At 48.9% G+C, this 20,576-nt stretch overlaps 3 protein-coding genes across 4 annotated transcripts; 1 reads left to right on the top strand and 2 right to left on the bottom strand.

Annotated features, from left to right (window-relative positions):
* Positions 1-3,144: 3,144 nt before the first annotated feature.
* On the bottom strand, positions 3,145-7,306 carry sdf2l1 (stromal cell-derived factor 2-like 1). 2 transcript variants are annotated; one of them, XM_056602045.1, is made up of 4 exons: positions 6,998-7,306; positions 5,895-6,091; positions 5,357-5,645; positions 3,482-4,219 (listed from the first exon to the last, which is right to left on the bottom strand). In XM_056602045.1, the coding sequence occupies exons 1-3, from the start codon at positions 7,197-7,199 to the stop codon at positions 5,367-5,369; spliced, it is 678 nt and encodes a 225-aa protein (XP_056458020.1). In that variant the 5' UTR covers positions 7,200-7,306; the 3' UTR covers positions 3,482-4,219; positions 5,357-5,366. The 2 variants fall into 2 exon arrangements, with proteins under 2 accessions (XP_056458019.1, XP_056458020.1); XM_056602044.1 differs by having other exon boundaries at positions 3,145-5,645.
* Positions 7,307-8,205: 899 nt separating this feature from the next.
* ydjc (YdjC chitooligosaccharide deacetylase homolog) lies at positions 8,206-14,749 on the top strand. Its single transcript, XM_056602043.1, has 5 exons — positions 8,206-9,123; positions 9,562-9,721; positions 10,897-10,996; positions 12,308-12,485; positions 13,103-14,749. The coding sequence occupies exons 1-5, from the start codon at positions 8,960-8,962 to the stop codon at positions 13,413-13,415; spliced, it is 915 nt and encodes a 304-aa protein (XP_056458018.1). The 5' UTR covers positions 8,206-8,959; the 3' UTR covers positions 13,416-14,749.
* ube2l3b (ubiquitin-conjugating enzyme E2L 3b) lies at positions 13,715-19,230 on the bottom strand. The gene is made up of 4 exons (XM_056602046.1): positions 18,848-19,230; positions 17,010-17,105; positions 16,428-16,614; positions 13,715-15,890 (listed from the first exon to the last, which is right to left on the bottom strand). Exons 1-4 carry the CDS (start codon positions 18,872-18,874, stop codon positions 15,736-15,738), a joined length of 465 nt encoding a protein of 154 aa, XP_056458021.1. The 5' UTR covers positions 18,875-19,230; the 3' UTR covers positions 13,715-15,735.
* Positions 19,231-20,576: the final 1,346 nt, after the last annotated feature.

Raw genomic sequence — 20,576 nt, forward strand, 5'->3', positions numbered from 1 at the left:
AGGCAGTAGGCTACCATGGGTTTAAACTAGAGGCAGTAGGCTACCATGGGTTTAAGCTAGAGGCAGTAGGCTACCATGTCTCTAAACTAGAGGCAGTAGGCTACCATGGGTTTAAACTAGAGGCAGTAGGCTACCATGTGTTTATACTAGAGGCAGTAGGCTACCATGTCTCTAAACTAGAGGCAGTAGGCTACCATGGGTTTAAACTAGAGGCAGTAGGCTACCATGGGTTTAAACTAGAGGCAGTAGGCTACCATGGGTTTAAGCTAGAGGCAGTAGGCTACCATGTCTCTAAACTAGAGGCAGTAGGCTACCATGGGTTTAAACTAGAGGCAGTAGGCTACCATGGGTTTAAACTAGAGGCAGTAGGCTACCATGGGTTTAAACTAGAGGCAGTAGGCTACCATGTGGTTGACGTTTGTCAACCTGCCTCTCAGAACTTCTCAAGTCTTGCTGAGTGAGAAGGGGGGGGGAAACACTACCTATTTGTGGCTCACTGGGGGAGGGGTCTTCTTGAAAGGAATGTGTGTGTGTGTGTGTGTGTGTTTGTGTGTGTGCATGTGTAGTGTGTGGGGGTGTGTGTTTTGGTCTGTGGGTGTGTCGATGTGAAAGTGTGTGTGTGTGTTTGTGCGTGTGTGTGTGTCTGTGAGTCAGTTTGTGGGTGTGTTTCTCTGTGTGTTGGTTTGTGTGTGTGTGCTTCTAAGGCCCCATCCACATGGGTGAAAACTATCTTTTCCCTCCGTTTTAGGAATATCCTCGTAAAGACGGACTCATTGCGAAAACGCATCGAGCTGTAGAATCGCTGTAGTACATATTCAAGGCCTCCGTGTGGCGCTGGTTCTCCACCAAAAAAAGAAGACGAGGCGGAGCATGGCATCAAGCCTCAAGAACTCTAACCTCGCTCGCCGGTGGGGGGGCGAAGACCTCATCGTTTGCGTATCTGGCGTCCACACGAATCCGAACACAAATTATTATCTTAGGGACCCCTCACACTAGGGCCGCGGCCCCGTGCCCGAGCTCATTTGCATACTAAAGTCTAGAACGTTTGGCTAGTGTGACCACGCCATCCATAATCCAGCCCGGAACAGCCCCTTGGCCACGGCACACTTGGGAGAGGTGTGCCGTGGCCAAAGTACAGATGCTAATGAGATGACACGCGCACACGCGCGGATACACAACGTGAGCTGGATGACGTAGTCCTTGCGCGACCCTTCTTTCTTTATAGGTCCATGCCCTTCTTCCCCACAAAAATCATTTCAAACAATGGCGGCAAGCGGTTCACGAGTGGGTTTACGTTGGTGCGATAGTGAAGTCGAGTGTTTACCTGAAATTTGGGCAGACGAAAGCATTCAGTAGCAGCTGGACACCACACTTGGTGATGACGTATTTATTGTATTACGACGTGATGACGTACGTATGAAGGAGCAATCATGCCCCGGCCACGTCCCCGCTGGCAGTGTGACCACAGGCCAGCGGGGGGAGTGGGGAGGGGGGCAATCGTGCTGAATCTTCTTGCAGCACGGAACAAGCAAACTTGCCTAGTGTGAGTGCGCCCTTATCCAACCTGGGACCTCGTTTCAAAAGGTGTGTTTTCGATTGCTGACGATTTCTGCGTTTCACCGAAAAATCATTCCGTGTGGACGGGGCCTTTTCAGGAGGGGGGGGGGGGGGGGGGAGCAGGAGAAGGAGGAGCAGGAGGAAGTGAGAGAAGGAAGAGCAGGAGGAAGAGGAGGAGGAGGAGCAGGAGGAGGAGGAGGAGGAGGAGCAGGAGGAGCAGGAGGAGGAGGAGGAGGAGGAGGAGGGAGAGGAGGAGGAGGAGGAGCAGGAGGAGGAAGAGCAGCCCCGCCCCGCCCCGCCCCGCCCAGCCCCGCCCCGCCCCGCCCAGCCCCGCCCCGCCCCGGCGGTCAGGGCATAACATCAAACTATTACATCAAGCACTTTTTATATTATTACACTTTACAGACATTATCAATATCATACTATTACACTTTAGAAGGATTTTGAACATCAAACTATTAAACCAAGCATTTCTATATGCATAAAGATCATAAAAAGGAATTCATATCATTGTGTTAATATCAAACTATTACACAAATTGTGTGTTAATACAATTACAAAGAACTATGGTTGCAGCATTACCAAATGAATAACGTTGTATAAGGCCCAACGAACACGGTGCTGCAACGCCGGCCCTAGCACCAATAGGAAGCCTCGCTGCCGGCCCTAACACCAATAGGAAGCCTCGCTGCCGGCCCTAGCACCAATATGAAGCCTCGCTGCCGGCCCTAGCACCAATAGGAAGCCTCGCTGCCGGCCCTAGCACCAATAGGAAGCCTTGCGTAGCCTTGGGTAGGCTGCCGTAACGTTATAGAGCTTGTAAGTCGCCATTGCTCATGGGACCTATGAGACCGAAAGAAATGAATGGGAGTCAATGGAGAGAAAGTAATTATTTTCTGATCCCAGTCATTAAATGCCTTGGATTACACATATGTTTTGTGTGGGTCTAAATAAAAAAATTTCACTTAAAGAGTTTGACAGTATATTGTATGATTATTCTTACTAAAGGCTGCGGAAAAGACCCAACGAGAAAGACTACGCGTCACATATGTGACGTCACATCAATACACATTCCCTCCACTTCTCAACTCACAGCGCTAAAACTAAAACTCTCCACATGTCCAGATTTGTAGTGGTTTTCACCTCGATCAAGGCTTTTGTGCTCTCCTTGAAAGAAGGTGGTAAAGTGCACCAAAGACACAGCCATGTTCCGACTGCGGGATCTGTTTGCGAGTGGTGGTGACGTATATCATACGCGTCGAGAGCAGCGGGAGTTGTAGTCCACAAAGCGCCCCACACAAAAACTAACCGTATCAAACTCCTACCCGCTAAATTATAGTTTTCTTTGCATGCAAAATTATCATTTAAATCCACAAACAACATAGGTGTATTCCGGGGCATATAAAGACTGGGATCAGAAAATAATTACTTTCTCTCCATTGACTCCCATTCATTTTTTTCGGTCTCATAGGTCCCATGAGCAATGGCGACGTACGAGCTCTATAGGCTACCAGTTGTTTAATGACTACATATATGGCCCTGATGCCCATTATTCTCTGTTTGTGCTTACAATGATAGACACATTAATTCATAGTTACTTTATACTGTCGGGCACTTTGTTTACGGTTAAGTCATTTTACACACTTTTTTTACTGTCATTGCTCATTCTTTGCATTGTTGAATTATTCATCTACTGCATTAACAGTCTACAAATGTAGGCGACAGGATATTGTTGCCTATCAACCCGGGATGTATGAAACAGCTTTAAAAAGCGCTCTTTCAACGCTACGCTAGCGATAACGCTAGCGAATAGTACAGTGGCGTGAAGGATAGCGGGGCAGCGCGCCGCCGAGCGTTTAGCCGCCGCCGGTGTGTTTTTGCCTTCAAAACAATGAACTGAACACCGGTGTTTGATATGAACTTAAGTAACAGACTGGTGGTAAAACTGTCCCTGTGTTACATCGCCACCTTGTGGATCAAACATGAACTTACCCATTTATTCCAATAAAAAAGACAGTGAAGGCAGTTGAATTGTTCACGCAACTGATCAGAGAGCATCCCCCTGGTAAAGTTTTGATTGAATAATGTTCAATAATTAGAATACATTGCCAAATTATTGTGGGCTATAACTTAATTATCCTATCCCATTTTACAGACAGTAATTTAATATAATTTGAAAAATTAAAGCGATCCGTTCAGTTGATATCTGCAGATTTCCAAGCTTTGAATCGGCTTGTGTTTCCAAACACTAGCATATTTCCGTCTTGTTATTTAGGTAGGATACCTAAGTAATGCTAAAGTCATCAGTAGACCTACCGGCCGGTCCTCTTGACCCTGTGACCTGGGCAAAACCGACACTGTGGGAGGGTGTCTAAGGAACAGGATAATATCTAATCTGAATCTTAAAATGGATTACTGAATACTCTGTAAAACTTTCCAATGAATGACCATCATAAATGAAGCACAAGCATATGTATTCAAACCACCCATTTTATGTTCATGTTTATGAATGAAAGGTCCAGGGTGGAGATCATAGTAGCAGCTGGTGGTGAGGTTGCAGAATGCAATGATCTGATTCCATGGGCGATAACACTCCCCTCCTCACAGCGCAAGAACGTTTTGATTCGCGTTCTCTCTCGAGCCTCTTGTCCGTTCCTGGCACCTGTAGAAACATGGCGGAGCAAAACGAGGATTCCGTTTCTTTATTGGGTCCCTGTTTCCTACCAGGTTATTTAAACACTAGATTCTTATTTCCATGGGATTATTCTCTAATTAAAACGAATTTTTATGAATGTCATATTCAATTCCATTTCGCTAGATGCCACCAATAATAAACCTTCAAGATATTAAAACATCAACCAATCAGGTATCAGCAGCATCATGACCCCAGATGGCGCTGTTTCCTCCACAGTTCAATTATTATTCCTAGTTTATTACTTCCTAAATAAATACGTTTAGGCCTATTTTGTCGTCATACGATGACATAATCAGGCAATAATTGAATCTTCTGCAAAATAACTTTTATATCTTGATTGGATTTTTCTATGGCTTACATACTCTGTTACATTTACATCACTAGGTGGCATGTGATACGGGCCGTTTAGGTGACGGACAAGCCTCAACAGACACGTGCACTATTCATTACACCACAGCCTCAACAGACACGTGCACTATTCATCACACCACAGCCTCAACAGACACATGCACTATTCATCACACCAAAGCCAGAACGTCCCCACACCTTTTATTGAGGGTCAGGAAATTCATTCATGAAAGGACAACTCTGCATTACTCCTGACATGAGAACCACAAGACCCAGGGTTCCTAAAGGAGCACGACTCAGAACATCAAGAGGGAACTCAAACAATCAAGTAGAATGTTTTAAAAAATACAACAAAGCCTGGTTACATCATATATACATACATAATCCATATATAATTCAACCAGGTTTAAGTTAAAGAAAGTAAATTTGGATCTGAAGTCTCGAACAAACCTTTACACCAACTAACCCCAACCCAACCAATACTAACCCAACCCACACTAACCCAACCCACACTAACCCAACCCACACTAACCCAACCCACACTAACCCTTCTCTACAGAAACCACTCCACAGTCCTCCCATCGGACATCTTATTTAATGAGCAGTCAACAAGTTACCATGACTACGCAGCGACGAACCCACACACACACACACACACACACACACACACACACACACACACACACACACACACACACACACACACACACACACACACACACACACACACACACACACACACACACACACACACACGCTGAGGTCCTCAGAGCTCGTCGTGGCGGAGGGGCGGGGCGCTGGGCTGGATGTACACGCCCTCCATGGCGCGCCACCAGTTGTGCTGATTGGCCGAGGGCATGGCGTGCACCTCGCGCTGCCCGCGGATGGGGTGGCCGTACTGCTCGCCCGTCACGCTCAGGTACACCTGCGTGCCCACGTGCATGAAGCGCACGGCCTCGTCCCGGGCCCAGTGCGGCCCGTCGCACTGCACCGCCCACACGTCCAGGTCGTCACCCTCACCGCCCTCGCCGAACGCACTCACCTCCTGTCAATCACAGGGGACAGCGTCAGTACACGCACACACACACACACCGTCAGTACACACACACACACACCGTCAGTACACACACACACACACACACACACACACACAGTCAGTACACACACACACCGTCAGCACACGCACACACACACACACACACTTCCTATTCGAACATTTTGTAGCCAGTTGCTAAACGATTGCTCCGTAGTGAGTGAGTGAGTGAGTGAGTGAGTGAGTGAGTGAGTGAGTGACCTGGTTGTTGGACAGCGGCGAGGTGAAGTGGTGCGTGTGGAGGTTGCGTCCGGTGGTCATGTGAGTGATGCGGATGGCCTGCCCACAGCGCACGGCCGCCCCCCGCTGGCACGGCCCCCCCGTCTGCCCGCGCACCCTCCAGTAGCTGTTGGCATCGTCGGCACTCTCCACGCCCGTCACAGACTGCTGCCCGCTGCCTGGACGCACAACACAACAACACAAGACTGTTAGGGTCTACAACGCAACAACACACCCTTAGGGTCGACAACACAACACTGTTGGGGTCGACAACACAACACTGTTGGGGTCGACAACACAACACTGTTAGGGTCGACAACACAACACTGTTAGGGTCCACAACGCAACACTGTTAGGGTCGACAACGCAACACTGTTAGGGTCGACAACACAACAGCAGCCTGGGGGTTCTGATGAGGCGGGCCAGTGGTTGAGAGCTGTGTGGTGTCAGAGGGTCTAGTTCCCTGTAGAGGGTCTACAGAGGGTCTAGTACCCTAGAGGGTCTAGTACCCTGTAGAGGGCCTACAGAGGGTCTAGTACCATGTAAAGGGTCTAGTACCCTGTAGAGGGTCTACAGAGGGTCTAGTACCCTGTAGAGGGTCTAGTACCCTGTAGAGGGCCTACAGAGGGTCTAGTACCCTGTAAAGGATCTAGTACCCTACAGAGGGTCTAGTACCCTGTAGAGGGTCTAGTAACCTGTAGAGGGTCTACAAAGGGTCTAGTACCCTGTAGAGGGTCTACAGAGGGTCTAGTACCCTACAGAGGGTCTAGTTCCCTACAGAGGGTCTAGTACCCTGCAGAGGGTCTAGTACCCTGCAGAGGGTCTATTACCCTACAGAGGGTCTAGTATCAAGCGACTCCAACCCTCCAGGGCAGAGAAAGACTCGTACCGACCCGGTATGGAGAACACACGCAGACACGGGGGCCGAGAGACCCCTGGACACGTTCAGCACGCAGCGCGCTACACAACAACACACTGACGCCACAATCACAATAGGTCACACTAACCCGCTGGGGGGGAAGGGGGGGTTCAGGACACGGAGGGGGACTACCGGGGGGGGGTTCAGGACACGGGGGGGTACCTACCGGAGCCGTACTTGACGTCATGTGAGTGGAGCCGCACGTTGTGTCGCGTGTTGAGGAGCTTCACCAGGGACCCGCAGGTGACCAGGTCCTGGTCCGACTCCCGGCCGTCACAGGAAGCGAGGAACAGCACCAGGAGCCACGGGGCCAAGAGCAGGACCCGGAGCCCGGAGTCCAGAGAGGGGCGGTCGTTCAGAGGCTGCATGCTGGTCTCGATGTTCTCATAGTCCTCCGTCTGGTCTGAAGATGCGCTGTTTTGAGACGCTTTGAAACACTACGCTGATCTGGACCAATCACAGCGTGACAAGTCCTGAAGAGCGGAAGTAAGCAAGCTCCACAAGCTGCTGTGTGATTGGCTGATGGAGATGCGTTCAGGATCACTCTGACCTCTGACTTCCGTCCTCATATGTGGGCTAAATATGTGTTATACATATATAAAACATAATAAAATATACTACAACATACTTAATGAATGAAAAGTAAGATAGATACTTGCAGGATACATGTATTTTTGTTTTACAGGAGATTAACGATTGATGAAATTGTCAAAGGTTTGCATTTTTTTTTCTTACTTGAAAAATGAACCAGTAGCCTACATTAAACAATATCTACATAGGCCTATAGCACCAACGGTATCGAACCCGTCTTTATCAGCGGACAGCAGATAAAATGTTTTCCCCATAATTTCCAGTGATATGGACGCACCATTTTGTTCATGTGTGACGTGTTCCTGTGACGTGTCTCTTAAGTTTCGGCGCACGGGGATCTCTTGGTGCCTTCAAAACAGTCGTAATTTCTCGAAGGCACGCCCCCTTTTTGTCTTCATCTTTCTAATATCTGAGAGTAGACCTTGAAAGCATTGATGACACACTCTCAACCAAATGGTTGCACCCGTGAAGAGATTTCTTATTTTTTGTATTTGTACCGCGTAGGCCTAAGACATTTTAATGTCGATTTTAAATGCTCTCACACACTTGATTTCATTTCTACTTTATTCCGGTCACCAATTATACATTGCATGGTCTTGCTGTGCGTGCAATACAATGTAAAAATGTGTTCTTTGTTTTTGGGCTGGTTTGCTAAAGAGGCAAAAGTAGCTAACAATAAACAACAACTAGCCAATTTCATGACACAATCACAAAGACGAACAGGATGCTATGAATGCTCCGAGACCGGAAGTGACGTCATAAGTGCAACTCGGAAGGCTGGCGTCCGAGAATTCAGGAACACACCATAAAGTTAACTTGCAGCAAGCCTTAAGTGGCAAACTTAACACCCATTCTAACATTTGCATTACGATACATTATAGCTTACAATTATAAACATCACCTGATAAATTCTCGATCATGCAAACCATCTCAAGCAGTTCTAATAACGGATTCATCTGATTCAGCAGTGAAGCGCCAAGGGGTCCCTGCGGGCATCCATTCTTGTCGTTGAAATGAAGTCTTGTCTCACGAACGATCCGTTTTTTCGGTTTTATGTCATTGAGGGGCGTTTCATGATTTCGGAAGAATGGAAGGTTTACGTAAAGACACGTAGAACTTTAACCTCCGAGCTGGTTTGAAGGCGGCACAAAACCAAATTATGATGATGTCACACATGTTGGCTTGTACACTTCCCCATGGTCTCCAGCTCGAGACTCCAGGCAAATTCGACCCCTCGGGGCTCTCTGGACTTTCACTATATTCAAATCGAGGGAGCCATGATCCCAGGCCGGCCGGAGCGCCGCGGGGGGGAGCGCAGCAGCCGTCCGGTCTCTCCCTCTCATCGCGTCTTCAGCTCCTCGGGGCGTCACTGATGAAACGGGAACAATGCGGCTCACCGCGCGCCCTGCGGGTTGAAGTGTCCCGGTTTACTTATTATGGGATTCCGCGCTCGGCAGAGGGAGTGTGATTGTGTGTGTGTCAGTGTGTCAGTGTTTGTCAGTGTGTGAGTGTTACTGAGTACTGCTCTCAGCGGAGAATGCCTGAAGCCCGAGTGAAGCTCGTTGTGACCGGGGACGACTTCGGCTACTGCGCGAGGCGGAACCGCGGCATTGTGGAGGTGTTCCGGGCGGGCGGTCTATCCGCCGTGTCGCTGCTGGTTAACGGCGCCGGGGCGAAGGACGCGGCCGAGCTGGCCAAACGGTACCGAGCCTTCATAACATTCATACATAACATAACAAACAGCTGTTATATAAGGTTATCACCCATGGCTGACCTGTCGGGTACCTACACACCCGAGTGATAACAAGAACCTTGTTAGTCCCGGACGGAACATGAAATACAGACAGAAAGAAGAGGATCACTCGGAATAAGAATTTTCAAGAAGGATACATTACAAAAATTAATAAATGTTGATAATACTTTAGAAATGTAGATACTACTTTAAAATTCTAAATCTACTCATTATGAATTTAGATAAGACTATATAAATGTAGATCTACACATTATAAATGTAGATCTACACATTATAAATGTAGATAAGACTTGACATGTCTATGTTTGTAATAATGTATTGATAATGTGGCCCTTAAATTGCCGTGGCGCACCGTGTTCTGAGTATTCTTAATTGATTATCTGCAGGTATGCCATCCCGATCGGTCTCCATGCCAACCTGTCTGAGGGCGTGCCCGTGTGCGCGGCGCTGCGTGGCTCCGCCTCCCTGCTGGATGGGAGGGGCCTCCTGAGGGGAAAGGCGGGCTTCAGGGAGGCTCTGAGGGCGGGGCTTCTGCTCATGGAGGAGGTGCTTATACATATACATATAAATTATATACTTATATACATTATATGCATAATATAAATATACATTATACACATAATATACGTTATTATGTGTGGGGTTCTCTAAATATATGAGAACCCCACACAGTATCCTACTGTGCAGTGCTTCTGTGCACTGCGGTGTGTAGAGGGGTCCACCTGGACAATGTCAACACAACGTCCATGACTGAGGCCCCGTCCACACGAAGCCGATTTCATGGCGAAACCGCAAAGGTCTTGTACGGTTCGGCCTTCCGTCCACACGAAGCCGGCGAATCCGCTGACCGAAATCGCAAACTTCTGAAACCACCCTCGGAGGTGGTTTCAAATCTATCCGGTTTCGTTTTGGTTTCGTGTGGACGCCTGAAACCGACTGAAACCGCAAACCATGACGTCATCGCCCCACCCCTCGACCTCCTAGCCAATGGCTCTTAAGCCCGCAGAGTCTCAGAAATCACAACAAAAAAGATGATGGCGGACTACAAGCTTGTAATCGTTCTGCAGCATATCATGTCCCTTGTTGGGTTGCTAAGCTATTATTTATTGAGAATCTAGTTCGCCATCGTAGAAGAGCTGTTTGTTTGTGTTGTTAGTGGTTCGGGGGGCAGCCTTTATGCGCATGCTCGCCTCTTCTTCTTCTGGATTTGTTCACCAGAAGCAGCGCCCCTTATGGGCCTGGAATGTTTACTACAGCGTTTCTACAGATCTATCCGGTTTCGCTTGGCTTCGTCTTTACGGAGATACTTCGAAACCGGATAGATCGAAACCATAACGGTTTCGCCCGTTTCGGCTTCGTGTGGACGGGGCCTGAGTCAACACATCACATGTCACAACGCTGTCGTCGCCTTCTGTCTCCAAGACGACCGCCTGCTCCAGTACACTTCTTTACGTTCATATATAATATATTTCATTCATCTTTCCTTTGTGTGTCGTGTGCTTGCATGTGTGTGCGTGATCTTGTGTGTGTGTGTGTGTGTGTGCGTGTGTGTGTGTGTGTTTCTGTGTGTGGGAGGTGTGTGTGTTTCTGTGGGTGTGTGTGTGTGTGCGTGTGTGTGTTTGTGTGTGTGTGTGTGTGTGTGTGTGTGTGTGTGTGTGTGTGTGTGTGTGTGTGTGTGTGTGTGTGTGTGTGTGTGTGTGTGTGCATGCTTGTGTGTTCAGGTGGAGCTGGAGCTACGGTCTCAGGTGCTGTTGTTCGCAGAGCTGTTGGGTCACCTCCCCGGTCACATGGACGGGCACCAGCATGTTCACGTACTGCCTGGTGAGCCAATCACACGCTAGTACAGCTCCTCCCTGTCCACCCCTGCATCCTGATTGATGGTCGTGGTTGACTCATTATAATATATGTAAATAAAACAAAATATTATGAATCATCTGCGCTCATGACCGCTGGAGAGAACCATGTTAGGCTGATGTTAGTTATGATAGAACACATGTTAGGCTGATGTTAGTTATGATAGAACACATGTTAGGCTGATGTTAGTTATGATAGAACACATGTTAGGCTGATGTTAGTTATGATAGAACTCATGTTAGGCTGATGTTAGTTATGATAGAACACATGTTAGGCTGATGTTAGTTATGATAGAACTCATGTTAGGCTGATGTTAGTTATGATAGAACACATGTTAGGCTGATGTTAGTTATGATAGAACACATGTTAGGCTGATGTTAGTTATGATAGAACACATGTTAGGCTGATGTTAGTTATGATAGAACTCATGTTAGGCTGATGTTAGTTATGATAGAACACATGTTAGGCTGATGTTAGTTATGATAGAACTCATGTTAGGCTGATGTTATAGAACACATGTTAGGCTGATGTTAGTTATGATAGAACTCATGTTAGGCTGATGTTAGTTATGATAGAACACATGTTAGGCTGATGTTAGTTATGATAGAACACATGTTAGGCTGATGTTAGTTATGATAGAACTCATGTTAGGCTGATGTTAGTTATGATAGAACACATGTTAGGCTGATGTTAGTTATGATAGAACTCATGTTAGGCTGATGTTAGTTATGATAGAACTCATGTTAGGCTGATGTTAGTTATGATAGAACACATGTTAGGCTGATGTTAGTTATGATAGAACACATGTTAGGCTGATGTTAGTTATGATAGAACACATGTTAGGCTGATGTTAGTTATGATAGAACACATGTTAGGCTGATGTTAGTTATGATAGAACTCATGTTAGGCTGATGTTAGTTATGATAGAACACATGTTAGGCTGATGTTAGTTATGATAGAACACATGTTAGGCTGATGTTAGTTATGATAGAACACATGTTAGGCTGATGTTAGTTATGATAGAACACATGTTAGGCTGATGTTAGTTATGATAGAACTCATGTTAGGCTGATAAGGAACATTCAATGCCCTGATTGTCTCGTGGATTTGCCGGCCAAGGAATTTACACTGATCATTGTCGCTATTAATAGATAAATAATTAGTTGTGCTACCCAGCTGTTATAATCCAGTTCAACTGGAACCAGCTTGTTTTCTCGTAAAATCGTGTGTGTGTGTGTGTTTCCTTGTGTGTGGGCATTTCCTTGTGTGTGTGTGCAGGTGTGCGGGAGGTGTTTGCCCGGGTGCTGGCAGACTTCGGGGTGCTCTACACCCGTGTTCCGGTAGAGCGGGGTTGGAGGAGCTGCCCCTGGATGCCCCCCCACCTCCACCTCTTCTACGCCCAGGTGGAGCAGGACGCGCTGGAGGCAGCCCCCGTCTTCTCCCGCCACGGCATCAGGTGAGCCTCCACCCAAACACATGGGTGGTGCTGACCCCTCCCTACGGAGCCGGAGGCATGAGGCAACGCCTCCCTTAGACTTGGGTTCAACGTCGACGCAGCGCAAGGGGGTTACGGACCCCTTACGACCTGGCAGACCCTCCGTGCGTCCGCAAGGGCTGACGTGCGCCTCCCAAAGATGTCGAAGGGCTGTGATTGGTCCTCACTAAATCCCTAGACAGAACCTACAGGTTCACGACTGTGTTGAAGCGTCTTTGTGGCCATTGCGTTGCGTCGACTGGAGCCTTAACTGAAGCTTTACGGTGAATGAAGAGACCAGCTGGTCTATAGTGATCCCCCTAGAGGCCGTTAGAGGAACCACATGCTAGTCTCTGAACCTCCTAGAGGCCGTTAGAGGAACCACATGCTAGTCTCTAGTGAACACCCTAGAGGCCGTTAGAGGAACCACATGCTAGTCTGTACTGAACCCCCTAGAGGCCGTTAGAGGAACCACATGCTGGTCTCCCTAGTGAACCCCTAGAGGGCGTTAGAGGCTAGGCTCTAGGGAACCCCCTAGTGGCTAACCCTAACCCTGTATGACACATGCTTTCACATGGTGTCCTGCTGCCTCTCTCCAGGTGGCCTGACGTCTACCTGGGCCTGACCACCATGGGCCAGAACATGTCCATCTCCAACGTGAGGAGAGCTCTGCGCCTGGCCTTGGAGCCCCCCCCCTGCTCCCCCTGCCCCGCGCCCCGCGTCCTGACTGCCGAGCTGATGGCCCACCCGGGGTACCCCAGCCGGCCAGCCGAGGGGGGGTGCGGTGCGGGGCCGGACGAGTTCTCCCGCTCGGCGGACCGTCGGCGGGAGATGGAGACCCTCTCAGACCCCGCGCTGCTGGAGCTCTACGCCCAGGAGGGGGTCCAGCTCTGTGCCTTCAAGGACCTCTGAGGACCCCTTCCCGAGGCCCAAGGGAGCTGCACCCGGCTGCTACACCCCCTCCTGAGCTCCACCTAAAGCCGTCTGAACTCCTCCTAAAGCCGTCGGAACTCCTCCTAAAGCCGTCGGAACTCCTCCTAAAGCCGTCTGAACTCCACCTAAAGCCATCTGAACTCCACCTAAAGCCGTCTGAACTCCACCTAAAGCCGTCTGAACTCCACCTAAAGCCGTCGGAACTCCACCCTAAGCCATAGAGAAACAGAGGTACTCAGGTCTCCGCCATGACCCTGTCCTCAGTCAGCTAGAGGCCACCACCAGGTGGGCGTGTTCAGTAGCTAGCGTCACCAGGTGGGCGTGTTCAGTAGCTAGCGTCACCAGGTGGGGGTGTTCAGTAGCTAGCGTCACCAGGTGGGCGTGTTCAGTAGCTAGCGTCACCAGGTGGGGGTGTTCAGTAGCTCTCGCTAGACTGTTGTAGGGTGCTAAGCACACAGACAGAACACCCTCTCAGGTGTTGTGCCGTGTTCGTGTTTAAGTATGACTTATGAATATTATTTACAACCATTTTAGAACTCATCACGCTCAGTGACTACTGTGAAAATAGAAACTGTAATTATGAAGGACGTTCACACAAAGAGCTTCAGGCTCTCATGTACCTAAACAGGTTTTTACTCTTCCTGACGGAAGGCTGTCGGGCTCTGTTCCTCAGTCTGTGTAACACTACTGCCAGCCTGGGTTCACCCTCTTGACCTCCTGTGAGGCTGGGGAACCAGAAGACTCCCTGGTTTACATTCCACTACCTTCAGGTCTACTAACAGACAATGCAATGCTCACTACTGCCACATTAATATTATTAATAATTACTGTATAATAATGCCTTTAATTGTTCCAGTGATATTGAATATGTCTAGCACATGCATCCCTTGGTTGTGTCTCAGTAAGTTAAGTGTGTAGAGCCAAAGTAATTCCTGTAACACGCCGTACAATGCAAACAGGGGATTAAAGTTCATACAATACATTTATGGTGGGAGCTCCAGCTTTGATTTATCCCACCTTGAGTCTAAGGTGTGACCCAATCCAACGGTCCGGTAATGCCAGACCTCCGTCACTGCTGCCAACTTCTGCCTGTTGACTGGAACTCATTGGATCAGTTCTCAGCCGTCCCGCCATGTCGCTGCTCTGGTGCCCCCTAGTGGCTGTAAATGTTTCCGACCTGTACCCAATAAGAAGCAACTCGCACACACCTCCCAATAATAAAAAACTAAGAACACCCAAATGTGAAAAGGCAGACACACAACGCATCCGGTGTCCCGGCAGACAGACGGGCTAACGGGGGTCATCTTTATTATGAAACCAGAGCGGACCGGGTCAGAGCGGCTCACAGGGGGGGGGGTCTGTCCCCGTCCTCTCAACACCTGGACAGACATCCCGGGGGGGGGGGGGGGACCTCAGAGTCCCGTCATGTGGCTCCCAGGCAGGGAGCAGGTGGGTCTACTGGGTCGTGGGGCGGTCTCAGCAGACACAGAAGGACAAAACATTCGGGCACCCAAAGCCAATTAAAATAATTTAAAGTAAACGGTGAAAGGAAGTAGATGAGGGATAAAGGAAATGCCTTCACTGGTCCAGAAACCCTGGCCTAGAATCACTACACACCCAAACAAATGTATCTACAAAAACCATCCGAATCACGTCTCACAGATTGCTCAGTGCCGTTTTATTTGGCACAGAAACCCAAGCATACAGCCGTGGACCAGCGGGGGGAGTGTTTAACGAGGGCCCTGGGGGGACGGGATGTCCCTTCAGGGTCTTCTAGAGCCGGCTCCCAGGGTTTCCCCCTCTGGACCGGGCCAGGGACAGCATACGGGCTCCGGGAGAGCGGGAAGGGAATCATAGTTTAAAATACAACAGGGCTATGCGTGAGGACTACAACAGCCAGAAACACGGCCGTCTCTAACACTCACAGGAGGCGCACTACAACAGGTTCCGTGCTTTTAATTCAACAGTAGAAAGTTAGACACAGCATGGTGAGTTATACAACACCGTCCTGGGGGTGGGGGGGAGAGGGGGGCAGGTTAGAGTGGGGAGAGAGGGTGAGGTAAGAGAGAGGGTGAGGTAGGGGAGAGGGTGAGAGTGAGGTAAGAGAGAGGGTGAGGTAGGAGAGAGGGGGAGGGTGAGAGAGGGTTAAACAGTGAGGTGACAGAGTGAGAGAGAAAGCGAGGAGACAGAGTGAGGTGAGAGCAGGGTGCATCAGGGAGGCCAGGAGGAGGGAGGATATTTGGTTGGGCGGGTGAGAGAGAGACAGAGCGAGAGGGGGGGAGGGGCCCGGGGCCGAGGCTCAGTCCATTGGTCGCCTCTCTGCGTGTTTCTTTGTAAACTCCTCGGCGTTCTTAAAGAATTTTTTCCGGTCCTTTGAGTATTCCTCTGCGAGGTCGGCCCTGAGGGGATGCTCCGGCTGGGGGTCGTTGACCAGCGCGATAAGGGACTGGATCACTGGGGACAGAAGACACACACCGTCACAATGGGGACACGGGACACACACACTGTCATATAGGGGACACAAGACACACACCGTCACCATGGGGACACGGGACACAGACACTGTCATACAGGGAACACAAGACACACACCGTCATACAGGGGACACAAGACACACACCGTCATAATGGGGACACAAGACACACACCGTCACCATGGGGACAGGGGACACACACCGTCATAGAGGGGACACAAGACACACACCGTCACCATGGGGACACGGGACACACGTCATATTGGGGACACGGGACACACACCGTCATAATGGGAACACAGGACACACACACTGTCATACAGGAGACACAAGATACACCGTCTCACAAGGACACACACACCGTCATACTGGGGCCACAAGTCACACACACTGTCATACTGGGGCCACACAACACACAAACTGTAATACAGGGGACACAAGAGGTCACACACCCTCTGTTAGAACCCGCTACACTACAAAACTACTGGGTGTGTAATGGACCACGAGCACACACACACCTTGGTCCGTCTTGGTGGCAGGCTTCCAGTTCTCGGCGCTGATGACGGGCAGGCAGACCTGGCCCTTCTCGTCGATGTTGGGGTGGTAGATCTTGGTCTTGAAGGTGATCTTGGGGGGCTTGAAGGGGTACTCCGCAGGGAAGATGATCTCAATCCTGAAGGCCCCCTTGTCATAGGGAGGGTTGTCCTGGAACAGAAAACAGGAGTGAACTGGGGAAGACCAGTGAGGAACTGGGCAGAGACCAGTGGGGAACTGGGGAGACCAGTGGGGAACTGGGCAGAGACCAGTGGAGAACTAGAGACCAGTTGTGAACTGGGGAGAGACCAGTGGTGAACAGGGCAGAGACTAGTGATGAAGTGGGGAGAGACCATTGGTGAACTGGGGAGAGACCAGTGCTGCCTGGAGAAAGAGTTTTGCTTCAATCCGATTGCATTATTTTCATCATTAAAATAACCAACTCATCCTCAAGAATCACTCAAAGACAGATACAATGAATTAGCAATTACATCACACGTTACAGCATAAGGGATGTTTATAAAAAGCATACACTTAAATTCAATGCAATAGAGGAATCCACTTACAGGCACAATGACTCCTTGCCATGACAATATGTTTGCTTCATCAACCTGAATGCTTCGGAAGTTATTCATCCCAGAATTGCGGATTTCAGAGAGTTCCTGGAATGTTTGAGGGAAGACAAAGAAGTTAATTCTTTAAACATGTTTAATATTCGTGATTTCAAATCGGTGAGGCCCCGATGAAAACAAACATCTTAACGTACCACAGCAAAGGGTCCTAGGGCCCTCTGAAGGTACCACAGGGCCCTCTGAAGGTACCACAGGGCCCTCTGAAGGTACCACAGGGCCCTCTGAAGGTACCACAGGGCCCTCTGAAGGTACCACAGGGCCCTCTGAAGGTACCAAAGGGCCCTCTGAAGGTACCACAGGGCCCTAGGGCCAAAACAAACCGATAGGACCATCGACCAATCAGGCCTATGCTGACCCGAGTGTGGAAACTGGGCTAATGGTGTGTTCCAGATGCCTTGTACCCCCCCCAGTTGCAAGTGGGGAAATCTCCTAGCTTTCTTGCTACATTTCACGGAGGAACCCCCCTTTTTGGTCGGCCCCAGTCGTAAATACTGAGAGTATACCAAGTTCAGTGAAGCTGACCGTAGGACCCGACAACAAAAATGGCTGCGCCCGTTGAGATTTATTTTCTTTATATTTGTACTACGTTGGTCATTTTAATGTATTCACACACTTGATTACATTGGTACTTTATTCCGGTCACCAATTTATGGATTTCACGTCTTGTTGTTCGTGCAACACAATGTAAAATTGTGTTGTTTGTTAAGAGGCTAGTGTAGGTTACAATAACAATAACTAGCCAATGAGAAACGGGAACGCTGTAAGTGCGGCAAGCCGGGAAAGAGCAACTCGGGCAGTGCAGGATGCATCTGGAACATACCATAATGATCATGTCAAATACGACAACAACAGGGGGGAGGAGACAACATGTCTATGAGGAAGTGGGTTTCAAGTCGTCATCAAATACTCTGCTCAGCTTTAGTATCACTTTTGTTTTCACGATAGTTATGACTAAACGATCTGCCTAGATAAGCCTTTATACATTATTAAGGCACAACCTAACATAGTTACAACGTCAAACGGCAGTGGAAATGTAAAAGCTCGTCATTTCATTATGTTGCTGACGATCGGGATGAGAGGTTTAAAGAACATGAAGGCTGTCAGCTGGTTCAACAATAACATTCCTTTAACCTTCTTCGAGATATCCTCCAAAACAAACGTCGGACGTGTTTTTAAATGTCAGAATAACACCCACAAACAATGACTGGTTGGTTAGCTAGCAAGCTCAACAAAAGCTACCTAGGTAGCCAAATAGCTAGCTGTCCCTTGGCTGCCTAGCAGCTCCTATCCTAGCTAGTGGCTTCTCATCTGCTCTAGGAGCTCCTCAGCAGGCTAGCTAGTGCCAGGCTAGCAGCAGAGCTCCAGCAGCTAGCTAAGAGATGCTAGGCGATGAGCTGCTAGCTCGGGAGATGCTAATGGACTGCTATATGTTACGAAAATAAACATCATTTCGTTTCGTAAAGTAGCTAGCAAGTAGAACTAAGGGCGAAAGCAGGTAGAGGACCCATGTTCTATCATCTTCTCCGATCCTCCCCCGTCCCCCACGCTGCGGTTCAGCGGGGTGTGGACGCTCCCAGGCCGGGTCCGGAGGGGCCCGGGTCGGCCTCACTCTTCCGGGGCTCCGGTGCCACAGGACCGGGGTTAGCCTCGCTCACAGGCGGAGATCCGCCCCGACACCCCCCGGTAAACACACACAGCGGGCCCCTAGACACACCCAGTGACCTGGTATGAATGTGTTGGAGGTGACGTGAGTGTAGAGAGTGATGGCTTACCTTCGCTAGCCGTCTACTCGCCGCCATCCTGAAACTTAGGGTTAAGAAATTAACCAAGGTTTTCTGATATATGAGTGAGGTATCTCACTATGGGACACGCCCCTCGCGCTGTCCCCCAGAAGCAATTTTACACTACGCCAGTCGTGACTGGCCAACAGACGTGACGTCTGCCTGCAGAGGAGGGGCTCCCTCCTACTACATAACTCCCGTCGTCACGTCATCTCTTCAGTCTATAGGCAAAACACCTTTTCCTCGCTCCGGGCAAGGAGGGTGGTCTGGTGAGATACCTCAGAGCCGGTTCTGGCCGTTTCGGCGCCCTATAGGCGACTCGAAATCAACTTGCGCCCTGGGCAGGTTTTCCGTGCAGGGGGGACGGGGGACGGTTTCGGGCCGCCCTGGTGATTGCTCCCGCGCCCCCTCCCTTCTCCGTTCGCGTCGTATATTTTAATTGACTAATTAAGGGCGCCACCAGAGGGCGCCCCCAACGCATTTGTCGCCCTAGGCGGTCGCCTAGCTCGCCTATGCCGAGCGCCGGCCCTGAGTCCTCACTCATTTATCAGAAAACCTTGGTTAATTTCTTAACCCTAAGTTTTCTTTCAATATTCGCTCGGTATCTCACTATGGGATATAGTAACTCCCGTATTGCCAAATAAGTACCAGTGCAAACCCATCAAACAGGCATGTTCACCGATCCAACGCTCAAGACTATGTGAGACAGATTAGGCGCAGTAACATCCAACCTGTAGAATCTAGCGAAAGTGTGAGGCGTCGCCCAGCTGGCAGCCGCACATCTCTTCCACTGAGACCCCCTGAAACAGTGCCCACACTGTAAAAAATAAAAAGTTGAGAAATCTCAAAATTGCAAGGCAACTTACTGCAATCCATTTTTGAGTTTTGAGCCCATGAAAAGATCATTTTCTTCTTTAGACAAATTTGAAAGTTAGAGTTATACCAACTAAGATTTTTATATTTTACAAAACTCAAAAAAATAAGTCAGGTGTGTTAACTTAATATTTCAAATGAAGGTTAATATTATTAAAAAAAAAAAACATTTCAAACAATGCAAAACAAGTTTTAAGTTCACTTTATTCAAATTAATAATTGGAAACTTCCATTTTACATTTCTGAATACCAAACAGCAATAGAACAAGCAACATGTAGCTAGTTCAGCAGCAGAGAATCGCTGTCTAAATGGAGCATACCAAAGTGCAGAACAAGTTTGACATTATGGTCAAACTTGTTCTAACCAACGGACATGCAAGTCTCGGTAACGGTGGTGGCAACACTACACACAATAAACAACACACAAACAATAAAGACCCCAAACCCGTTAACCCCACTTAACCTAACAGAAACAAATTTACAAAAGGCAATAAACCCCTTTTTCCCAACCGGCATCACGAATACCCAGACTCCCCGGGGGGTAGGAGTCGCCACAATATTTACCATCTGCAAATTCCGTTAGGAAACCCCGTATTTTCCAAAGTGTCGAAATGCGCGTGTGCACCGTAGTTGGCCCAGCCTCAGACAGAGTCTGACTTACACCCGTGTGTCTTGCTAACAAAGATACTACAGTGAGCCCAACTCTTGACCCAAACTCAACATTGTTGGTTGAACTAAATTGCATTGCACAGTTGACATGAATACTTAATGTTTTATATTCATTTTACTCAGAAATCATAATGAGACCAACCATTTTAAGTTTTCGTTGAATGTGCGCGCAGGCCGA

Source organism: Gadus chalcogrammus, chromosome 11 (genome assembly GCF_026213295.1).
Source record: "Gadus chalcogrammus isolate NIFS_2021 chromosome 11, NIFS_Gcha_1.0, whole genome shotgun sequence".
Taxonomy (NCBI): domain Eukaryota; kingdom Metazoa; phylum Chordata; class Actinopteri; order Gadiformes; family Gadidae; genus Gadus; species Gadus chalcogrammus.

Bases quoted from the DNA above. Each gene is read 5' to 3' on its own strand.
- ube2l3b (XM_056602046.1), bottom strand. From the start codon at position 18,874: ATGGCGGCGAGTAGACGGCTAGCGAAG. The intron at 17,106-18,847 runs GTAAGCCATCAC...CAAACATTCCAG, and splicing joins CGAGTAGACGGCTAGCGAAG to GAACTCTCTGAAATCCGCAA. The intron at 16,615-17,009 runs GTAAGTGGATTC...TTTCTGTTCCAG, and splicing joins GGCAAGGAGTCATTGTGCCT to GACAACCCTCCCTATGACAA.
- ydjc (XM_056602043.1), top strand. From the start codon at position 8,960: ATGCCTGAAGCCCGAGTGAAGCTCGTTGTGACCGGGGACGACTTCGGC. The intron at 9,722-10,896 runs GTGCTTATACAT...TTGTGTGTTCAG, and splicing joins GGCTTCTGCTCATGGAGGAG to GTGGAGCTGGAGCTACGGTC. The intron at 10,997-12,307 runs GTGAGCCAATCA...GTGTGTGTGCAG, and splicing joins GCATGTTCACGTACTGCCTG to GTGTGCGGGAGGTGTTTGCC.
- sdf2l1 (XM_056602044.1), bottom strand. From the start codon at position 7,199: ATGCAGCCTCTGAACGACCGCCCCTCTCTGGACTCCGGGCTCCGGGTC. The intron at 6,092-6,997 runs GTAGGTACCCCC...TTGTGCGTCCAG, and splicing joins TGACGTCAAGTACGGCTCCG to GCAGCGGGCAGCAGTCTGTG. The intron at 5,646-5,894 runs GTCACTCACTCA...TGTGATTGACAG, and splicing joins CGCCGCTGTCCAACAACCAG to GAGGTGAGTGCGTTCGGCGA.